Source organism: Bactrocera dorsalis, unplaced genomic scaffold (genome assembly GCF_023373825.1).
Source record: "Bactrocera dorsalis isolate Fly_Bdor unplaced genomic scaffold, ASM2337382v1 BdCtg259, whole genome shotgun sequence".
Lineage (NCBI taxonomy): Eukaryota > Metazoa > Arthropoda > Insecta > Diptera > Tephritidae > Bactrocera > Bactrocera dorsalis.
The window spans coordinates 1-23,003 of NW_026038310.1; the positions used below are offsets into that span (position 1 = coordinate 1).

The window sequence follows — 23,003 nt, forward strand, 5'->3', positions numbered from 1 at the left end:
TGACGCATTTGAAAAGTGTTGAAACGTTTTTTCTTAATAATTAAATGCTTGAAGTTAGCATATTAAAGGTACTTAGTCACCGCATTGACGGAGATAAAGAGAGTTCAGCGAAATAAGTATAAACGCTGAAATGATCCCAGTTCACGAAATGAGAAAGGAGAAACCTAGTGTCCTTAACCCAGAACGGAATGGCTTAAATGCAGCTTATCCATCAGAAAGAAGACAAATTGTTGAAAATTTGATGATTATTAAAAATACAGAATATGCGATTGTTAAGTGTTTTTAATCGCCCCTTAAAGGCTACTGTGACAGTGCTTTGGTGTTCCGACACGGCAAAATGTCTAGCAAAGGCTAAAACTTAAATACATTCAAACATATTCTTATGTGGACCAACAATTTTTTACACAAGACAGAATAAGTTCAATATTTTAAACGTCAAGTCTCTTAGTTGTATTGCCTTTCAGAGGCAGTCAGCCATCATGCAAACAGCAGATTTCTACATACATTTGATACACGATCGATTGATTCTCTTTCAGTTATCATGAGACCTTACTCACACCTTAAGGGCGGCACAGTAAAAGTACATATCTTTCTATATACTCTTAAATTCTCAAAGGTAAATACTCTAACATGTTGCCTTTGATATTTCTTGTTCCCTGTACAGTGCGCTACCTCTAGCAGCTTTACGCCTTCACCGTTTTCCATGCTCTCCCCCACACAGATTTCGATACGCTCGGATGTGTTGACTCGTATATATTTACTCTTATTTTCTCAACCATCAAATGTGTTCTCTGTTTACTTAGCCCCTTCGATTACTGGCGCTTTTGACTTCTGATTTGGTCACCGGCACCGGGCTAGTTGCTAGCTTCTTTGGCTTTTAGTGTATTTGTTAATTGAAAGCGTACACTTGTTGGTTCCGCTGTACGCTATACGCACAATGCACAATCGTATAGATACAAATTTGGACGATTTGTATACTCTAGTTGTGTCGTTTATCAGTTAATCGCTGGATTCCAAACGAGAACGAATTTGTTTTGTGTTGCACAGCAAACAGTTATCAATCAGTTGGGTTTGTGGTTATCACGCGTTGCTCAAGTTTTCTTCGCGTATTGCGTCGTTCAAGTGCTCTGGTGTTTTTAGTGGTCCCTCTGTGTAATATATAATATTATATACCGAAAATATTATTATTTAAATATATGAATTTAACCAAAGCTTAAGAAATCAAATTCTTGTGATAGTGCCAAACTTAAACCTGAAATTATACAAATTATTTGTGAATTCACGAGTTGAAATTGGTTGCGACAGTCCCCGTTTAGAGGTGATTAAAAGCTTTAATGCTTGGTGTAATTACTTGTCATGTGATGTGAAGAAGTCTTATTACAAAAGCATATATGTAATTGCTTTTAGCTTGTGCGAAAATAAAACAGTTTTATACTATATTAGTTAAATAAGACAAATGTGTTTTTACACAGTATATCTTCCGTGCCGAGACGTGCTAATTTCTATGCCTAAACATTAACACTTGAACTAATAATACATAGTAGAAAGAAGATAAGCAAAACAACTATTCCAAATCTGAGATTTCTACATTAACTCAATAAAGTCTTAACTCAATATTATTGGTTATTCACCGTGTGTACAAATATGAATAGGTAGATAGAATACAGCATGAATATATATGTACATACAAAAATATGTACTATATTTACAACCTATGTCAATAATATATCAATTTTACGACTCATTGCATTTCAATTGTGCATTAAATACATACATACAGCTTATCAGTTACATATGTATTTATGTGTATACTGTAATAAGGGGTAACGCTTTTAATCTTGTGAAATTGTGGGATTTTATTACATACAAATATTTGAGTAAATATACTTATAAATATTTATATATGTTAATACTTTCGAAAAACTAGTCATCGCTCGGAGCCAAGTCATCTAATCTATAATATCTAGCATCTAACATTCTTTTCTAAAGAACACAACAGTTTCGAAAAATCTATGTTTAACGTCGGACAAAAATTTTTCTTTCCATTTAGGGGGCAGCTTCTAATTAAATTTAGTTAAAGTTGAAATACAAACATTCTGCTGATAATTTTTACAAAGTGTTTCAAATGAATTAATATTTTTTTCGCAGTCTTTGCATCTGTTTCGTACAAGATTCAAGTGTATGCACGGCATCGCATTGTGAAACAATTATCGCTACGTAGACTTGAAAGTCAATGGTCAGTGAACTTTTGTCAACCTTGGCTTAATTCCTATTGTTATAAAATAATAACAAATATATGTATGTGAAATAGCAAAGTTAGAATACCCTTCACAAATAAAGAAGTTTCCATACAAGAACTTGATTTTGATCGTTCAGTTTATATGGCAGCTATATGCTATATTGGTCTGATAACGCCGATTCCGATAAATGAGTAGCTTCTTGCAGAGAAAGGTATGTGTGGCAAATTTCATACGAGATCTCTAAAACTAAGAAATTACGGGCATGACTAAATCGACTCAGCTCATCATGCTGATATCTTTTGTGTATATGTACATATATTATACATATCGCTCATTTGCTGCAAGACCGGCATAAATAAAAAAACGTGATTTTTGAGTTAATGCTGCAGAATTGTTCGTTATATCATACTTCATGTTGAGTGAAAAATTCATATGAATACCTCTTATATGCTCCGCTTGAGAAGAGGTGTAAGGTTGGAGTCACCGTGTAAGGTTGTAGTCAGTTGAAAACTTTAAACGCGTTTTCTGGAAAATCGATTTTTTTGACTTATGCCGGTCTTGCAGCAAATGAGCGATATGTATGTACATATATTTTATAGGATCTCCATCGTTTTATTTGGGTATTACAAATTTCGTGGCAAACTTAATATATCCTGTTCATGGTATAATGAGTATTAGACTAAATAATCATACAGATTATTATTTCGAAAATTAAGTAGACCAGACGTGTTCAAAATATTTAACACCACACATTTATTGTCTTAAATATACATACTATATGTACATGCAGATATGATCTACACAATCTTAACATTGTATTTTATTGTATTGAGAAATTGTTTAGCTCTCCAGGAAACGAGCTGTTCAGATGTGGGTGGGAGCATTTGAGAGAAGCCAGTTCCATGAGTTGGTTTGATGGGGATTTGTAAAGAGGGGGAATAGAGTCGCCCGGGGATTGTCTGAATGTAGGACATAAGTTCCATATGTCGGGGTCCATTTTACATAAGTAAGAGTTTAGACTAAAACAGTATTCAGAACGGTGGTGGTACGACGTTTTTTGAAATTTCGAAAACAGTTCTAATAACTCTTAAAATAAAATCATGTTTTTATAACAAAATAAATTCATGGATTCCCAACATACGACTACAGGCGTATTTCGTCTTCCGAAATGTTCAAATATATATATATATATATTTTTTTTAAATATACATATACATATGTAAATAATACAAGAAAAAAATGATATTTCCCTGCTTTTACAATTTCTTTCCCACTAATTATCACGAGCGCTAGACTGGTGAAAAGTTCGAGAGTTGATAACTTATCACCCAAGCATGTGGTAGAAATAGAATAAAAATGTGTTACGTATACGTAATGTTAATATGTACATACGTATGTATATGTATACATACATAAGCGCAAAAGTATGTGCGGATTTGTTGGCCCTCATTCAGTTGTCGCATAGTGGCCATTGACTGTCGTAATTAGTGTTGTTTGTTGCTTAGAATAGAGGAAAAAACGTGTTCGGCATCATGATAAAATATGATACAGATAGCAGAGCAGTAGAAAGAAGAGAAAAAGTGTTGGCACACACGGCACAATGGAAAAGACAAGTGAATGAGACCGAAACCCAACAGGGTAGTAGCACTAAGAGTAAACAATAATCCCTCAATCCATGCTGATATGGCGCCTGGCAGCCAGCCAAAAGTTGTTTCGCTCAAATGCAAGTGTATTTCGTACATGGCTAACAAGCCGGCGTGATTTGTTATTGTTATTATGTTTTTTTTTCAATTTATTTTTGACGCCCCTTCTGTATAGAGACAGGAATTACGAGTGAAGCACATGGTCGCGAGATAATGCCACTAAATGAGGGGCACAACTGTTTGGCGGTAATACGTCGACGCTTACAGCAAGTATGGTCGATTAAACGCATTCTCTTGGTTGACATTTGTTAATGTGTTGCTTTAGCTAATCTCGTTCCCACCTGCCTTTTTTAGACACTGCTATTAATTAATAGCTGCATGTTTTGACTGCCCGTCCATCTGTCTGCCTGATAATAATTATCTGAAGATATCTTGTTTTATACACTTGTTTCTGTTTCTATGTGCATACCTATGTTTATATGTATGTGCTTGTGTGCGCCACTTCATCACACATTAAACATGCATACATAAGTGTCTAGAAAATTAATCGTGATATTCAACAAATTTTGCGTACACTGAAATATTTAGGCGGCAGATTTCTTCCGATTTCTTGTATTTTTAATACGAAATTGTATTTGTTATAAGGGGGGGATCTTACGGCTTTTTAATGTTGTTTGTTAATGGTTTTTTCTCACCTTTGGCAGTTTATTGATTTTATTTGTTGTTGTAGCGGCAGAAAACATTGTCAAAACACTTTGGAGAAATGCTCTATTAAATCCATTGTACTTTAACCATTGGCGATTCATTTTTAAAAAAATTGGGTTTTCTTGATCTCTTAGCCGATCTCTAGAAGGGCCGCCAAAAAAGGTTATTGGAATATCTTTCTGTTCAAAATGACCTAGAAGGGCCGCCAAAAAAGGTTATTGGAATATCTTTCTGCTCAAAATGACCTAAAATAGTAAAATTCGGCTAATAATCGAAGGACTAGTCAAAATTTTGATTATTGACAAAATGATGAGGGAAGTCAAGTCAAGTTCAGTCTTAAAAAATTATAAAATATCGTATTCCTTCGACAAATTCGTGTAATTTCAAGTAAATTGACCAAGTGTTTCGAAAAATGTTTCCTCACTGAATCTGAAAACAGCGTTTCGAGAAAAACGTGTTACAAATACGCTCATATAACGGGTGATTTTTTTGAGGTTAGGATTTTCATGCATTAGTATTTGACAGATCACGTGGGATTTCAGACATGGTGTCAAAGAGAAAGATGCTCAGTATGCTTTGACATTTCATCATGAATAGACTTACTAACGAGCAACGCTTGCAAATCATTGAATTTTATTACCAAAATCAGTGTTCGGTTCGAAATGTGTTTCGCGCGCGTGTTTTGTTCAGCGATGAGGCTCATTTCTGGTTGAATGGCTACGTAAATAAGCAAAATTGCCGCATTTGGGGTGAAGAGCAACCAGAAGCCGTTCAAGAACTGCCCATGCATCCCGAAAAATGCACTGTTTGGTGTGGTTTGTACGCTGGTGGAATCATTGGACCGTATTTTTTCAAAGATGCTGTTGGACGCAACGTTACGGTGAATGGCGATCGCTATCGTTCGATGCTAACAAACTTTTTGTTGCCAAAAATGGAAGAACTGAACTTGGTTGACATGTGGTTTCAACAAGATGGCGCTACATGCCACACAGCTCGCGATTCTATGGCCATTTTGAGGGAAAACTTTGGACAACAATTCATCTCAAGAAATGGACCCGTAAGTTGGCCACCAAGATCATGCGATTTAACGCCTTTAGACTATTTTTTGTGGGGCTACGTCAAGTCTAAAGTCTACAGAAATAAGCCAGCAACTATTCCAGCTTTGGAAGACAACATTTCCGAAGAAATTCGGGCTATTCCGGCCGAAATGCTCGAAAAAGTTGCCCAAAATTGGACTTTCCGAATAGACCACCTAAGACGCAGCCGCGGTCAACATTTAAATGAAATTATCTTCAAAAAGTAAATGTCATGAACCAATCTAACGTTTCAAATAAAGAACCGATGAGATTTTGCAAATTTTATGCGTTTTTTTTTTTTAAAAAGTTATCAAGCTCTTAAAAAATCACCCTTTAGTATAACTATTTGCTGAATTAAATTTCACATTATATAATTGTAAATATATATGTATTACCTTTAGAATGACTCAACCGTTAGAAACTTAATTTATACATAATATTCGACTTGTGCGAGAATTTCAATTGATTCACTCTGCTACCGTCACGCAGAGGTGTAATATATAGTTTCATACATATTTATCACGACCAGCTGCGGTTTTGTTGGCTGCAATTCACAGAAATCGCCAACAAAGGCAAAATAAACAAGTCAGCGTAAATTAAAACTATTATTTTGCTTTTAGATCGATAAATTAATAGCGACGTCAAAGAACTAGGCATCAGCTGGGTATGCATGGGCTTCCTTAACGACAGATATGCAAAGATAAATTTATGCAATAGTTGAAATGCCAAAATGGTTTGTATGCATTCATAGTTTATATATATATGTGCATACATGTCTAAGTATGCCATACATTATACATATGTATGTATGTACAGCTGCGGTCAAAATCTTAGTAGTGTGCAAACGTAGAAGAGAAACTGTTAAAAAGTATGCGATATTGCCTTTATAAAAAAAATATATTTTATACCATAAAAGCCCTAACAGTAAGTACAACAAATCATAAAAAAAAACTCACGGTTGAGCCAATTTCAATAAATATGTATAATAAAATAATTTATGAGGAATTTCTGCGGTCAAAATCTTGAAATTTCGACAAAAAAAGTAGTAAAATATTTATTTTTTTTATTTCAAATTGGATATTTGCTTTTTTATGAAATTAGTATTTAGTTGCGACATTCATTTTTTAGTATTGCAGCACAGCGTCGTGGCATTGCGTTCACAAGTTTTTCGTATCATTCGATGGAAATAAACTCCCATGCATTCTTCACAGCCTCCCTTCGTTGCTTGGGCGATGTCGGCTTTCATCGGGCTACTGACTCCTTGACATCAGATCACAAATTTTCGATGGAGATGATGTCAGGTTACTGTGAGATTCCCTTCCTCAAACCAACTTTTAGCAACACAAGTCTTGTGATCGTTGTCCTGCTGGAACGTCCTAACAGATCATCAGCCATGTTTTCCTTAATCCAATAAATGGGTCCTACACCTTGCCAAGAAAAGCATCGTCCAACCACGAAACTCGCGTATCTATCTTTTACCTTTTTTGTTGTATATTTCAGCTGGTATTCGGTATTGACATATTACATATTGACGTAATCCCTTTCTTTATTTAACAATCTTGGATACGTCCGACCATAAAATTTTGCGCCATTGTGTCAAAGACCAATTAAAATGTCCTCTAGCGAATCAAAGTATTTGTTCAACATGTGTTTTAGGCAATAACGGCACTTTTTATGGATCGTAGGCACCCAGGTCATGATCAACGGTAAATCAATCCCCGTTAGGATGGTAAGGATTATCCAGGTTGTCGTCGACGTCATTTAAAAACGTGCTGTTTCGACGGGGTCGGACCAAAGAGAAAAGGGTGTTAGATGAGTGGGGTTCGCAGGGCATGCAAAGAGGTGGCCAGTGTTATGCGGAGACTCATTGCATGGAGGACATATGTTGGATACTTCTGGATAAGTAGGAGTTTATTCTGCTGCAGTATCCAGAAGAAGCTCCGCTCATTGATATTGCTGGCTTCCTTTCACTTTCCTTTACTTTATTACTTAGTTGGCACCTGATAGAGTTACGTACCATTGTGGGTGAGCAATCAAAAATATTTTGGACTTTGACATAAGTTTTGCCCTCGGAAATCAATTTTTTTTTGTCATTGTGGGTGAGCAACCAATATTATTTTTATTACATTGGTAAAAGAAGAACAATAAATTTTAACATCAAAACCAAAAATATCAATTAAATAAATGAAAAAAAATTTAATAAAAATAATGATCACTTACATATATTAAAAGAATGCCTAGCACTACCAAGAATTTGACCGCAACTGTATCTTATACACAAGAGGCAGCGACCCTGAGATGCATTCTAAATTTAATGTACACAAATCATTGGCATGCACACAAGCTCATCTGCACACACTTTCAAAGTAAACAAAATATTCGCAACGTTTGTTTATTTATTTGCTTAATGAGATTTTTGTTTTCATAGAGAAAATTTATTTGCGCAAAAAGTGTATAATAATTATTAATAGCGTTCAAGTTTCTTGCTTAGAAAAGGTAACGAAGCGTAATGGATTAATTAAAAAATCGTATATTGAAATTTAACTAGAATTTTTCGAGAGAAAAATTTGTTATTCTATCTACATGCACACCGGCCGCCTCCCTGCGGTTTTCGTCAACGATGGTCGACATCAAAGCTGCCCGACTTGCGATCCAAACTACCGCGCGTCAGCTGATTGAGATCAATGATGGATAAATATGGCTTCGGTGGCACATTCAGCGGCTGCTCGAAAGTCACCGATTTGCCTGACTTTTCAGCCGTTGCCGCACGCGCGGGCTGATACGCATGTGCTCTGCCAGCACCGCCAAAGTCGCCCAGGTGATCGTGTTTCGTCGACTTGAGCGCCAGCAGTGCGTATTGATCGTGCGTCACCGCCGAACTGCCGTGCATGCGTCGGTAATTACGGTAGCCACTGAAAAGACTGCTACCCGGCGCTATGGGGCGTGTGGGTGAGAAGCCGCCCTCGTCGGACGAGCCCCCACCAGAGTCGTAATGAATTGAGAGATTCGTGTACGCAATCGGTGCATAACAGCGCGTTGTCTTCGGTCGTGGTTTCACTTCGTATCGTGTGCGCGAGCGTGAACGTGAGTGATGCGTGCGCGGGCGATTGCGTCGACGTAAACGCGCCTCGGATACCACGGGCGTTGGCAACACATTGATGAAACGGTAGTAGTGAAGAAAGGTTCGCGCCAAATTGCGGCCACAACGGTAATCTGGGTAATGAATAATTAAACATTTAAGAGAGAGTGTCAAGGATTATTTATGCATTTGTTTCGCTTACAGCCATCTTCGTTGTAGAGCGCAACAGTTTTTCCATCTTTTAAGTAGTGACCACTCATGGACACCTCGACGGTGTAGGCGTTCACTGTATCACTGAGCCGTTCGCAGAAATAACGGCGCGCACAACCAACTTTCTTCTCGTCCGCATTGTACATTGTATTCTCGGCCACGTAGTCCGGCGCGTTGGCGGCGAACAAACGTGGAAACACCAAATGGCGCTCATGGCGGTAAACATCCTCGTATGTGTTGCCGTAAATAAAGCAGCCATGCAGACTGGGATTCGCATGCAGGTCAATCACGAAGTCAATCTGATAAATCTGCAATGAGAACACACATCTGTTGAATGAATCTGAGCTTTATATTGAGAGAGTTAGCGAACGCACGTCAGAGTTGTCGAGTTCCTTGAGCATATTCCTTACGGCATACAGCGTGGGATGAGAAAACTCAGTGGCCACATGCCATGTGCGATTCAAATCCTGTCCAATCAAATTGCAGCGGTTATTGCCCAAAAAGACACCGTCCGGATTTACCATCGGCACTATCTTAAAGACAAAATTATCGCGTAGCACAACGGCAATCGGGTGATTGCTCGTAATAAACTCAATAAATCCTTGGCACATAAAAGAGGCCGGCGCATCTCCGGGATGTACACGACATAAAATGACTATGATGCGTATGAATCCGCGATCCAAGCGCGACGCCTTTGTTTTGGCGGTGACGTGATCAATCGTGAGCAGGTCCAGATTTCGCTTTTGCTATGCAAAATATTATAAAGAAATTAATTTTCTAGTTGAGAAGAACACAAATTGCTGAGCAGCCATAAAAAGGCAGTCCAGGAATTCAACCGGAGCGGATAGTGAATGCGTATTTATAACATGGGTATGATTTCTTACCAGGCTCTTCGTCAGCACGCTGCGTACGAATCGTTGCTCCGTCTGTCGTGCGTCGATCACATTCAAATACGATTGAAGCCGCGAGTAACTGTAAGGCGGTGCAACTGCAAATTGATACACGTCATCTTCCTTGTCGAAAGAGAATGCAAAACTCAGCGCATAATGATTCTGATGCAACAACGAGCGATAGTAGAAAACATTCTTCTTTGGCAAGCGTTGCCATTTGGGCCGGCTGGAAGACTTCACCAGCGGTACCAGCGAAGAATTGAACAAATTGCGCGGGTTACTTATGTTGACGATATTGAAAAGAACGCGCTGATCTTGTCTCACATTGTCCACAGTGAAATTGAACCAGAAACGAAAGCGAGGATTACAAGTGTCCGGCCGTAAAAACAAGTCGTACTCGAAATCGCCAATCAGCTCAGCTTTGCCGAGATTCCCCGTCTCGAAAGCAGCATCAAAACAAAGGTGCCCGCGTTTGGCCTTGCCGCTCTGTCCGGGTGGGCGTATGATCACGCGTGAGACATTACCAAGACCACCTTCGCCATCGCTGTCCTCGCTGTCTGCAAGTAGAAAACGAATTGAGCAAGAAGTTAATTTAATTCTTTTAAGAAAATATATTTTAAATTGCGCTTCACTCTACCCTCGTTCATGCGCTCATACATGCTTGTATGCTTCAAAGGATCGCAGGCCATACCGAACATCATGTTTGAAAAATTATTGTGTTACTTTACTCTGTGTACCAAGAAAACAACCGTTAAGCAGCGTGGCTAAACTTCATCTAACCTCCATGGAATTAGCAGCCACTTCAATAAGCGACCACCAAAAACAATAACCAACCTCAAGAGGTGTTATTATTTTTTTCAATTATGATTTCTAACCTCCAACACTGGCACACGCATATGCTACATACACGTGCGAAAATCTACATACCTTGACACTAGAGTATAAGCTCGAGCGCCAATGGTTAAGACAGTTTTCTTGAGGTGCTCCTCCTGCAGCGCGTGCAACAAGCTGACATGACAGCGGAAATGCGGCACTAAGCCTCTCGCGCCCGACGTCGCATGCTACATCAGTTCTTCGCTAACTTCCTGGCTCTTGTTAGGCACTCTAATATGCATACAAATGGTGTCAGTAGTTAAATGGGCATAAGTGTTACATTGCCTCTTCCACGGCTTTCGCTAACGTTTCTTTGCATTAAAACGCCGTTAGGTGCTTATGTGCGTGTCGATTATCGCGGTTTTAGCACTTTCACGTTATGCGATTGCTTTCTGAATTTCGCCTGTAATCGCTTTTATGATCTCTTAGTCCTTCTTATGGCACTGTTTAGCCGTTTCTTATTGGTGAATAGGGTGCGAAAATTCAATAAATATGCAAATGTTTTATGCCAATACTAAATGAATTAAAGATAATAAAAGTCAAATTTGTGGCATAAAAATTGATAGAATACCATCTATTCACTATGTTTTATAGTATTTATATTTCTTATTATTGGCTTGCAAATCAAAGTATTTTTAAAGCAGAAAGCGAATTCGATATATTTTGACATTTCTGACTGACATGTCACTGAGAACGCCCTATGTCTCCTTAACAAGGAACGACGAATTATGAACGAACTAATATCTTTTCATACTCTTTCCAACCATATAACTAGGAATATTCTGATTAATAACTTACATATATTAATATATTCTTGTTAGACAGACACATTTATTATTAGATAAAACTTTTGTTTATGAAATTTTTTCTTGGTTTACTCCAGCACATTTTCCAGCAATTTTGATATTTTTAAGGTAATCTAATGCACATTCTAACATATTTCCGAAGACGAAAGGATTTAAATCTTTCTTTGATTCAAAATCATTTTAATTAAGAGGGAATTTAGGCTCTTGCATTCATAACTATAATGTAGGCATATCTAAAACAAAAAAAGCTTTACTGAAGAAATTTTAAAGTTAGTAAAAATATTTCCACAAAAATCATATCGGAGGTATTCTAAACGTTGCCTAAACTCTTCGAGCGCCACAATTTCTTCGCTCTATCCCTTTTAGTAGTATTTGAAGATTTTTTTTTTAAATGTTGATCTGAAAATTTGGTTTACTTACAACCTAATAAAATTGACAGCACCGCTATGTATCGATTCTAGTGCTATTGAATAGTCTGATCTGTAAAGGAATACCCGCAAGATTTTCATGAAATTTCTTTGCAGCAAAATTAGTAACTTGGTGGTTTCGGAGTTTATATGACAACCAGATTAATGGGATTTGCAACAATGTAACGCTATTTTGGTGTATTGTGTTATTTAAATCAAATTTACTTTTAAATTAAACTAATATTGAAATATATGTTTCTGTACTTATAAAAAGTAATTTTTTTATACTACTACTATTACTACTGTGACCGTTTGCAAACTCACCTGAATCACCCATTTTCCTTTGCTATCTAGCCTAATCCATCGCACAGTTAAAACATGCCACTTTCAGATTTGTTTTTGTTTGAATTTAATTTACTTATTGGACATAACACCGTGCCGGAGGCGCTTCCCGATACCGCTGACACTCTGACACGCTCTCGAGGCGCACGAGTAGGATGCACTGGCACCGCCGCAACCGCAAGTGGGAGGCTTCTCAGTCTAAGTAAAAGATTTTTGCGCCACTTGACTTATGAATTCGCGTGCTGGTCGTAAATTTTAATTCTGAATTTTTCGCACTCACATAGCACATATTTTTGTCAGCATTTTATGCTAAAAATAACTGCCGCAGCGCCACACAAACGCGCACCACCGCACACCGAGCTTTTACGCCCTTTGAATGTGCTACCGAAATCACGTGTGCAGTTATGCGCTTTATCTAAGACTCATATAGATTTGTACATATGCAAACGCCAGGCACTCAGTTATCCTTCGTGAAGTGTTCGTCTCTTGCTTAGTGGCTGCAGCGCCAGCATTAGATCGCGACCGCAGGATAACCAAATCAACCTTTGACTTTAAGAGGTTTTGCACTTTTGTGCCAGTTTCAGTTGCACTTCCGACAGTTTCACACAACATACACGCCAAAGGCAGGCGACAGACAGCACGACTATGTCTTTTCTCGGTGAGTGGCGTTGTTTGATCGATATTGAAAGTTTCAGGCCCAGCGCAACGTCACTTGGTTACCCCTCACATATGTGAGCCAACTGTCGGTATTCGCTTACATTCCATCGCACTTGGTGACTGCTCGTATTTAGTTACCATTGTTGCATTTGCCCGTGTACTGCGCGAGTTGGTCTATTAAACACAATAAATAAGCGTCTTTATTTCGAAGTTGAACAGTCTTCACCTCGTCCGTTAATAGGTTCCCTCTATGGGTGTGTGTGCTATACTGTGGAGTGCGAGGCACAAGTTCTGCAGTACCATGACTGGGGCAAACTTTTAACGAAGCAGTTTAATTGCTTACACATTGCCCCAGTCGCGCCTTGGCTAGTAGTTTGGCTAACACAGTAGCGCTACTTTCATTTGGCAGAAGGTGCGTGATGTTCGTTGGAACTTAATGAATATTGATTGCTCTCAAAAATCCATTAATTTCATTTTTATAGCATTGTTTATTAGTTTTGTTTGCAGAAACTAGTTTTCTTTTGAATATACAGTGCGTGAATAAAGTTTGCCATACATCGTTCCTTACGAGGAAACACTGGCCTCAATGGAACTAGAGGTTATTCTGAGAATGTGTGAGGGTTTAAACCAAATTTTTTTCTAATTGCAAATCAAAAACCTTCACTCTGGAATATATCTCTATAAAAAATTGTGTCGAAAGCCTAAAAACAATAAACTGTCTCAAAGCATTTTAACTCATAATGTCAAAATCGGCTGTTTTGTTTACTTTTTGTGATTTAAAATAAAGTTTACAATGAATAAGCATTTTTTACGCGCTAACTGAATTCTATTAGATTAAACCATCAATAGATTAAAGTCATCAAAATGTTAACAAAATATTCATGATAAAACATAAAAGTGTTTATGTGAGATTATGGATTGAACAATAATTTTTCATAAGAAACACGATCATGAACTTTATATAATTAAATCATGGTTTTGACAAAGCACTTTTAAATCATCAGCTCATAAGCTAAAGACTAAGAAAAATTAAGTGGTACTTTAGTAAAGATCTTGGCATTTCATAGTGGAAAGATAAGACAATTAAAATATTGTTTATTTATTTGGTAAACAAAATGAAAGGATGCCAGTTTAGTGAAACCGGATGCTTCTCAAATAAAATTTGATATTTCTTACTTTAAGCAAAATATAATTGAAGCGTGATTAAAGATCGGGACGGGCAGAAATAGAATATTTGATAAAATAGCAAACAAAAATATTGACTTTCTTGGAAAAATTTGCAAGATTTTTATAAAGGAAAAACGTTGAAACAGAGCTTTGTTTAAATTAAGTTAATTTATTAATAGATTGTACTATGGAAATGTTAGCGAGTTTATTCAGAATCTAATACTTCAAAAATATACCATTTGCTTATATTACTTACATAAATCTAACAGGCGAAAAATCGAAGTTTTCAATATAAAACGCCTGAGTACATAAGTATGTAATATATGCTTAACTGTAACCATGACGGCCATTCACTTGGCTAGTTCATGTCTCCTAGGTACTAGTGTTGTAAGTGTGCTTCCAAATAAAAGGAACGCCTTCCATTAAACGAGTGCTTTCTTAAAGAAATTAATGGCAATAAGTTGCTACTCTTTGTGCAGTTATTGTGCTATTTATGTAACACTTAATATCCGTGGCATATTGACATAAACTAATAAACGTTCTTATTATCCTGTGCTGCTCGTGCACGTGACCTTCATATAATAAAGAGCGCCGCCACAATCAAACACCCATTGGCTTCTGCGCACCCACACGAAAGAGAATGATTGTTTGGAATAGGTATGTAGGTGTGTTAATGTATGTGCTTGACTTCGACGCAGTCGCCTCCATGTAATATTGACCTACCTCTGACATTTCTTATTGGCTTTGGCTTTGGCTTTGACTTTCGATGGCTTTGGCGTGCGCCACGAGCCAGCGTGGCGTTGCATTTGTTGTAGTGTATCAAAGAGTAAACATTGTGACTAGCAAGGCATTCCATTCATAATTTGTCGCGCATTATGTTGTAAATAAATAATAACCAGAAATATAAAAATACACCACATATCGAGTTCACCGCTTTACTCCTGTTGCTTGTTATTGATTGTGTAGAAGAAATGGCCTTGTTGTGAAATTCTAACGTTTTCTACTCTTATTTCTGCAGATTGGGCAGCGTGCGTCCACCGAAACGTTGCAGAAGCGAAATGGATACGTCATCCGCTTCGGATATTGTGCTGATCCATGGCAACTCACATCCAGATCTGGCCAATAAAGTGGCCGAGCGCATGGGCATAAAGAGCGGCGGTTGCTCCGTATTTCACAAAACGAATCGCGAGACGATGGTGGAGATCGGCGACTCGGTGCGCGGCAAAGACATCTACATCATACAAACTGGTACTAAGTAAGTACATGTACTCCGTAAATTTCACTAAACTAGTATGACTAATGATTTCTTCACACTTCCGTAGAGATGCCAATAACAACATCATGGAACTGCTGATTATGGCGTATGCTTGCAGAACATCTTCGGCGCGCTCCATAGTTGGCGTCATACCATACCTACCCTACTCGAAACAATGTAAAATGCGTAAACGCGGTTGTATCGTATCGAAGTTGTTGGCGAAGGTTTCTACATGCTTCACGAAAAAGAAAAGTGTTGGAAATTCGTTTGTTGTTAGGTGGTGGGGAGTGCAGGGCAATTCGAAATTTCTTGGCCAGCCAATTCGAATTAAATTTTCTTACATTCAACACATCTTTTCAGTTTATGTTAACATATTTTCTTAAAAACATTAATATTTTCACAAATTATTGTGCCGCGAGGAAGAATATGAGTGTGTACTTGAAACTTTTCCTTCTGTTTGTCATGTGTCAAGTTAAAAATAAAATACTAATTGTTCTCATTAACCTTTAATTCAGCAAACACTACTAATTAGCAACTTATAGTGCTAAAATGCGAAAGTTTGCATAATTTAAACGTACAAATATAGTAGTCTACACACATATGAACTAGCCTCATAATGCCTACACCGTTTAACAAAGAATTTTCCTTTTTTGTTTTTGGATCAGTTCATTCCAACACTTTTCGCCATAATTCATTAACGCTTCCATTACTCCTTTTATTATATCCTTTTGCATTTTTAGATGCTGTGCACCTCCGGCTTAACGCATATTATTACAATGGATTTGCACCAAAAAGAGATACAAGGATTTTTCGATATACCAGTCGATAATTTGCGCGCTTCACCATTTCTGTTGCAATATATACAGGAGAGTGTATGTGCAATTTTTGATATTACATTAAATGTGTACAACTAGAGTATTTAGCTAGATCAGAATATGTATAAAATTAGTGTCAATAGATTTAAACCGATTTATAGTCATTTAAATTGTCTAATCTTTTTTGAAGCTAACGAATATTAATTTTTTTTTAATTATTCCCCGAAAATTTACATGCACGTTATTGGCTAGTTAATAAACCGAGAAATTATCTACTTATATAGCAACTCGAAGAGGTCTGGTTTTCAAAATATATAGAATATCTAATTCCCTTGTTTTGAAATGCATTCAAATTATAAGTGAGCACTTATCAAAATTATTATTTTTATTTAAATATTTTACATTCTAAATAATATTAAATAAGAACCTCAACTGCCACTTTGATATTTTAAGATCTAAATACCATTGCTCACGCAAAAGATATTAGATTTCCTTTGGTTGATATGATGACTTTAAATGTTTTTTTTTTTTTTTTCAAATCAGAATTATGCGACTAACTATTGTTTCTTTACAAAAAATATTAGTCAAGATTTAAGTATCTTAGTATTTGATATATGTATATGTATGCATATAGATTAAGATGATTTCTATTAGCCAACATGCCGATAAGTGTTATGAGATTTAACCTTCTGTTCTTCATTATTTCTTTCTAGACTTGTAAAACTATGAAATAATTAATTTCAGTTACTTACTAGTTTTGCTAACTTTGACATAACCGTATATTTTCGATATCAAAATTCAGACTGTCCCAGTTTTGTAACATTCTCTTTTAGCTTGGACAATTTTGCACAGATACTTTTGTTGTATATAGGCAGGGAATTGAGTTAGAGGGAACAACACACAAATATCGTTTTTAAATATTGCAGTCTCGTGAGTTTCGTATCATACCAATTTCCACTTATGATTTCGAAAGTCACGATTCGGTTATTTTAGAAACAATCGAATTTGGCGCGATCAGCAGTGTAAAAAGCACAAATTCCTTCCCGAGCCGAGGAATGTGGACGATTTTAGACTGCTGTTCAAACCAAATGTTTGAGAAATCCAAAGAAAGCAAATCAGAATAAGTATTGAAAATAACCAATTGTTTAACCCATGTGTCATGTGTCATGTGGCTTTTCATTACTGTTATAAAGGGTGATTTTTTAAGAGCTTGATAACTTTTTTAAAAAAAAAACGCATAAAATTTGCAAAATCTCATCGGTTCTTTATTTGAAACGTTAGATTGGTTCATGACATTTACTTTTTGAAGATAATTTCATTTAAATGTTGACCGCGGCTGCGTCTTAGGTGGTCCATTCGGAAAGTCCAATTTTGGGCAACTTTTTCGAGCATTTCGGCCGGAATAGCCCGAATTTCTTCGGAAATGTTGTCTTCCAAAGCTGGAATAGTTGCTGGCTTATTTCTGTAGACTTTAGACTTGACGTAGCCCCACAAAAAATAGTCTAAAGGCGTTAAATCGCATGATCTTGGTGGCCAACTTACGGGTCCATTTCTTGAGATGAATTGTTGTCCGAAGTTTTCCCTCAAAATGGCCATAGAATCGCGAGCTGTGTGGCATGTAGCGCCATCTTGTTGAAACCACATGTCAACCAAGTTCAGTTCTTCCATTTTTGGCAACAAAAAGTTTGTTAGCATCGAACGATAGCGATCGCCATTCACCGTAACGTTGCGTCCAACAGCATCTTTGAAAAAATACGGTCCAATGATTCCACCAGCGTACAAACCACACCAAACAGTGCATTTTTCGGGATGCATGGGCAGTTCTTGAACGGCTTCTGGTTGCTCTTCACCCCAAATGCGGCAATTTTGCTTATTTACGTAGCCATTCAACCAGAAATGAGCCTCATCGCTGAACAAAACACGCGCGCGAAACACATTTCGAACCGAACACTGATTTTGGTAATAAAATTCAATGATTTGCAAGCGTTGCTCGTTAGTAAGTCTATTCATGATGAAATGTCAAAGCATACTGAGCATCTTTCTCTTTGACACCATGTCTGAAATCCCACGTGATCTGTCAAATACTAATGCATGAAAATCCTAACCTCAAAAAAATCACCCGTTATAAACGATAACAATAGGCTTCTATGAGTCTGTACTGTAACCATTTCATTTCACTTACCGTTTTAGCTTAAAACTCTCGCTAAGAAATTTCAAAACCTCAAAATATATTATATTAATTATATTTAGCTTAATGTGGAAAGATAAGTAAGTTATTCAACATTTAAGTGACACCCTCTTTCTTCTTCAATATTACCCTTTCCTTCCTTAATTATTTCTGTACTTATGGAAAGTGTTTTATTGTTATTGGTATTGAAAATTAGTGGCAGCATAGAAAATATTAAGTCACCGAAGCGTATATTTAAAACAAAACTTGTTGTAAGAATCTTTTAAAGTAGCACTCTTGCAGATCCCTGACTATCGCAATTCGGTGATTGTGGCGCGTAATCCCAACAGCGCCAAGAAGGCGACCTCGTACGCTGAACGATTGCGGCTCGCCATAGCAGTCATACACGGCGAACAGAAGGAGGCCGAAAGTGATGAGGTCGATGGCCGCTATTCGCCGCCCCCCGTGAGGTGAGTCAGCGCATATTTTGCGTAGAGATATTTCACGTTTGCACTATCACAGCTAACTAGAGCGAGTGTACTTTCCACATTATATATGTATGAATGCAACTTGTAATATACGATTGTCATAAATGAGCACATCCTCATTGCCAAAACTAATTACTAATTGCTTAATCATTATTATTTTATTTTTTCGCATATCATTGGTGTAAAGAAAACTGGAATTATTGATTAACTTCTAAATCTTTCTATACAATTAACATTGTTGACAATTAGACTGTAGTATGTTCTCTTTGGATTAGATTTTGCCATTTTGTAAAATTAAGTGTCCAAGGTTTGTTCGAGGTCTGTGATGAATGACCGCTAATTCCGCCGAAACAGCACGCTATTTTTGAAGCTTTAAACTTTTGCAAACATTTTTTGTCGAATTAAGGGGCATATGCTAAGTAAAACAATGCGATTTTTGGAAATTCCAAAAAAAAAAACACTGCATTAATTCTTATAAAATTTTATGATTATATTTATTTTAATGAATGCACAGTAACATTTTTGATGAAAAAATTAAATATTTTTCGAGTCTAGCAATGCAGTAATTCTGGCCTTCTAGAAATTATTGTCCGAACAATGACCCACTTTCGGAAAAAAATCAAAGACTAACAAAATGGAGGCGTTAAAAAGTTTAATTTTACCCAATAATTTGTATTTTTTTTTTTGCCTGCCAAAACTCGATTTTTAATTAGATAGAAAAACTAGTATGTAATATGTATGGAGAATACAGAAGACTTGGAAAAAGCTTTGATAGTGAGCGGATTGTTCTTCTCTTTCACTGTATTCAAAATATAAATTAAAAAATTCTGTTTGGAGAAAAGCTGGTCTACCTGTAAATATAAACTGATAGATCAGATTGCAGTGTACAGTATTCAAAATATTCATTTAAAAATATGGTATGTAATTTTTAAAGGGAAGAACTACCGAAATATGAGAAAACTAGATTTTTTTCAAAACATCACCCCAGGTCAGCCACTTAATGGAATATAACTGTGTTAATTACATACATTCCATCGAACAAACGATTGGTGAATTTATTTTGGGTATTCGTAACTTTGTCATTTTCACTTTAACCTCAGTTTGTCAACCCTTCTGTGTGTTTGATGTGTTCATATTTTAGATGTAAATAATGCGCTTACATTGCAACTCATAGCTTCAAAAAACATTAACTGTTTGTAAATAGATTTGTAAATGGAAAAATAAGAAATTCTAATATAACCACTTCTCTTCTTATATTTTCCTTTACCCCACTGTATATTGAGAAATATTACTTCTGTGACTTCTGCAAAGTACATTTCAACTTCCAAATTCTTTAATTAAGTATGTACGAGTACATAATGACTGACTATCAACTAGTTTGTAAATAATTTTGTTGGTTTTGAGTTTTGCAGTAAAGAAAATTTCTTCCTTTGCTTGTTTTTGAATAATTTGACTTGAAATTGCATGCGATAAATACATTAAAATAATGTAATAATTCAATATTTTTGAAGCTACCAAGTTTTCGAGTTTGAATATACAATTCAGTTAATTATGCATGCCTCGACTGAATCTAGTAGATTTTGAGAATGGAAAATATAATAAGACAAAAGTGTTCGGACCCCTCAGCTTTCAAAAATTTAGCCACACATTGCAGCAAAACCACCGCATTTTTTTAACTGAAAAGTAACAATTTCTTACAAAGAGACACACATGCATTTAGAGACTTCACATTGGATTTACATTGTAGTGGAATGAGAATTTAACTTTCGTTTGGATTGGCTGTTTGTTATTGCGATTTTGTTCCCTTTTTATGTATTGACTGTTACGAGCTCACTTTATCCATAGTACTACATTTGCTGCTTCTTTTATATTATTTTGTATTGGCACTTTATTCAATAATTTGTGAAACGCAACACACACCCAAAAAAATTATTTTTATTTAATGAAGCCATATTTCTGGTTTAGCTCTTCAAAAATAAATTTCATAATGACAGATCCCATATTCTTGAATTTGAGTTTAAATAATTATCAAAACATTTAGTTTCACGCCATTTGAAATACTTGAGAGCTAGGAATATATAGTGGTACGATTACCAAAATAATTAATCATTTTGCCATTTTTAGTGAACTTCATTATTTGATATGTGAAAAGTTGACCTTTAATACCTCCAATCACTTTCCAAAATTGTGTTTACTGTTTCTTAGACACAAATATCGCACGATATTTGTAAGTTAAGTCTGTCTGTCTTTCTTTCATACAAATTTTATCAGACTAAAGTTCTCAGCTAAGGGTATCCTAACCTTATTTATATAGTACCAAGTTGAATAAATGCCAGCAGTTGTCTTAGGCCACACCTCACAGTAGTCAAATCAGATCAAACTTATATTTTACTTAGTTCGTTGAATTGATTGCAGTTCTTACCGTTATGTTGCTATTTTTTTAATTTTAAGTACAGTTACTTGATGTTTTGAATTTTGAGTATATGTTGATAAAACAATTTTGAGATTTTTCTTTTTTGCTAAATATACGCTCTTTTCGTATATAAGTATCATAGACTTTAAAGAAATTTTATTATCTACCAGAAACGAAACGAAAACGAACAAAATTTTTTTCTTTATCTGTTTATCAGTACATATAGCGATTTAATAGGAAATACAGTTGAAATGTGCTCCTGTTCTCCTAGGTTTGTATTGATTTTCTTTAAAAAAAAACTTATAACAGTAAATATGTATATTTTATACGCATTTCTCTCCTTGGTTTCACACTTGACATCAAACGAAAAATTTCAAATTTTTGCTTTCATTAAACGACTCATTTCGTACAACATTCTCTAAATTCATACCAAAAACTCTCTCTCTCCCATACTCTCATAACAAAAACAATTATTTCCTCATCACTTCATGTCGCATACAAATTCAACCTACAATATTACCATTGCACAACATAACAATAACCTTATCACAACAACAAATAATACAAAACACCACTGGCAACTTCCAATTCACCACTACAGCAACAGCAGAGCGCGCACCATCAGCGTGTCGGTGGGCGTGCCGGAGCACCCACCCAAGGTCAAACCGCCGCTAACCATTGTGGGCGATGTCAAGGGACGCATAGCCATCATGGTGGTAAGTATTTGATGTTGCAAGTGCTGGAGTTCGTTATTAAACGCCTTCGTCTCATCCCTTCAGGACGATCTAATCGACGATGTGCAGGCTTTCGTTGATGCGGCCGCGTTGCTGAAGGAGAACGGTGCATGCAAAATCTACTTATTGGCTACACACGGTCTGCTCAGTTCGGATGCACCCAGACTGATCGAGGAGTCCTCAATCGATGAGGTGAGTAAAAATCTGAAATATGCGCTTGCAGAGTCTGACACTTGCGTTGTATTCCACACAGGTTGTTGTTACCAATACCATTCCACATGAGATCCAAAAGCTGCAGTGTCACAAAATCAAAACGATTGACATTTCCATCCTGATTGCCGAGGCTATACGTCGCATACACAATAAGGAGTCCATGTCATATCTTTTCCGCAACGTTACGCTGGAGGATTAAATGTGTTGCACAGCTTAACCGTTTTTCTAAAGGCAACATCCCATGATGTTGTCCCTCATAATTATGTTCAAACAATAGTGATGATATCGGTGATGGTGGACGTTCTTCGTGGAAAAGCGTGCACAAATCTTTCTTTCAAACACATTGTAGAACATTATCATTACTGTTACAATATGCATAATGTAAGACTTTTTTGTTTTAATTTTCTAAATTTACCGTCAGTTACTTGCGCATGTGCGATTAGTTTATTAAAACTCTTCATAACCTTAAAAGTTGCAAAGCTTTGAAGTGAATTACGAAACCAGCAGAGTTTGCGTTAAAAATGAGTAAAATGAAAGAAATATATTTCAAAGAGTCTGGCATTGATGACAGTCCCCGTAGTTTCCGATATACCAACCCTTTTCTATTGTAAATTAAATTGTAAATCTAAGAACGTTTTTATTTCCGCATTACGGCAAAATATCATTGTACCCCATTCTCGTATTGAATATTGTGAATAAATAAATAAAACTTATATATGCTAATTATAAATATTGCGATTGAAGATGTTCTCGAGAACATTGTAGAAATAATCAGCTTTATTTTACTAATAAACACACACTTCTAAGAATTGTTGAAAAATAA

The 23,003-nt window shown here is 36.4% G+C and overlaps 2 protein-coding genes across 9 annotated transcripts; one reads left to right on the plus strand and one right to left on the minus strand.

Annotated features, from left to right (window-relative positions):
• Window positions 1-889: 889 nt before the first annotated feature.
• On the plus strand, window positions 890-23,003 carry LOC105226763 (phosphoribosyl pyrophosphate synthase-associated protein 2). 8 transcript variants are annotated; one of them, XM_011205789.4, is made up of 9 exons: window positions 890-1,318; window positions 15,114-15,350; window positions 15,418-15,574; window positions 16,091-16,222; window positions 18,636-18,802; window positions 21,451-21,504; window positions 21,835-21,949; window positions 22,013-22,159; window positions 22,221-23,003. In XM_011205789.4, the coding sequence occupies exons 2-9, from the start codon at window positions 15,154-15,156 to the stop codon at window positions 22,377-22,379; spliced, it is 1,128 nt and encodes a 375-aa protein (XP_011204091.1). In that variant the 5' UTR covers window positions 890-1,318; window positions 15,114-15,153; the 3' UTR covers window positions 22,380-23,003. The 8 variants fall into 8 exon arrangements, with proteins under 8 accessions (XP_011204091.1, XP_011204092.1, XP_029406256.1 ...); XM_011205790.4 differs by having other exon boundaries at window positions 890-1,152; XM_011205786.4 differs by lacking the exon at window positions 890-1,318 and adding an exon at window positions 1,340-1,652.
• Window positions 8,175-10,609, minus strand: LOC105226797 (cytosolic carboxypeptidase 6). Its single transcript, XM_029550394.2, has 5 exons — window positions 10,481-10,609; window positions 9,838-10,400; window positions 9,328-9,699; window positions 8,946-9,261; window positions 8,175-8,877 (listed from the first exon to the last, which is right to left on the minus strand). The coding sequence occupies exons 1-5, from the start codon at window positions 10,542-10,544 to the stop codon at window positions 8,279-8,281; spliced, it is 1,914 nt and encodes a 637-aa protein (XP_029406254.2). The 5' UTR covers window positions 10,545-10,609; the 3' UTR covers window positions 8,175-8,278.

Coding starts and splice junctions, on each gene's coding strand:
- LOC105226763 (XM_011205784.4), top strand. Junction 16,223..18,635: donor TGCAATATATACAGGAGAGT/GTATGTGCAATT, acceptor GCACTCTTGCAG/ATCCCTGACTATCGCAATTC. Junction 21,505..21,834: donor ATGTGCTCCTGTTCTCCTAG/GTTTGTATTGAT, acceptor TCACCACTACAG/CAACAGCAGAGCGCGCACCA.
- LOC105226797 (XM_029550394.2), bottom strand. CDS start 10,544: ATGATGTTCGGTATGGCCTGCGATCCTTTGAAGCATACAAGCATGTAT. Junction 10,401..10,480: donor GTATGAGCGCATGAACGAGG/GTAGAGTGAAGC, acceptor TTCTACTTGCAG/ACAGCGAGGACAGCGATGGC. Junction 9,700..9,837: donor GCGTGCTGACGAAGAGCCTG/GTAAGAAATCAT, acceptor TATTTTGCATAG/CAAAAGCGAAATCTGGACCT.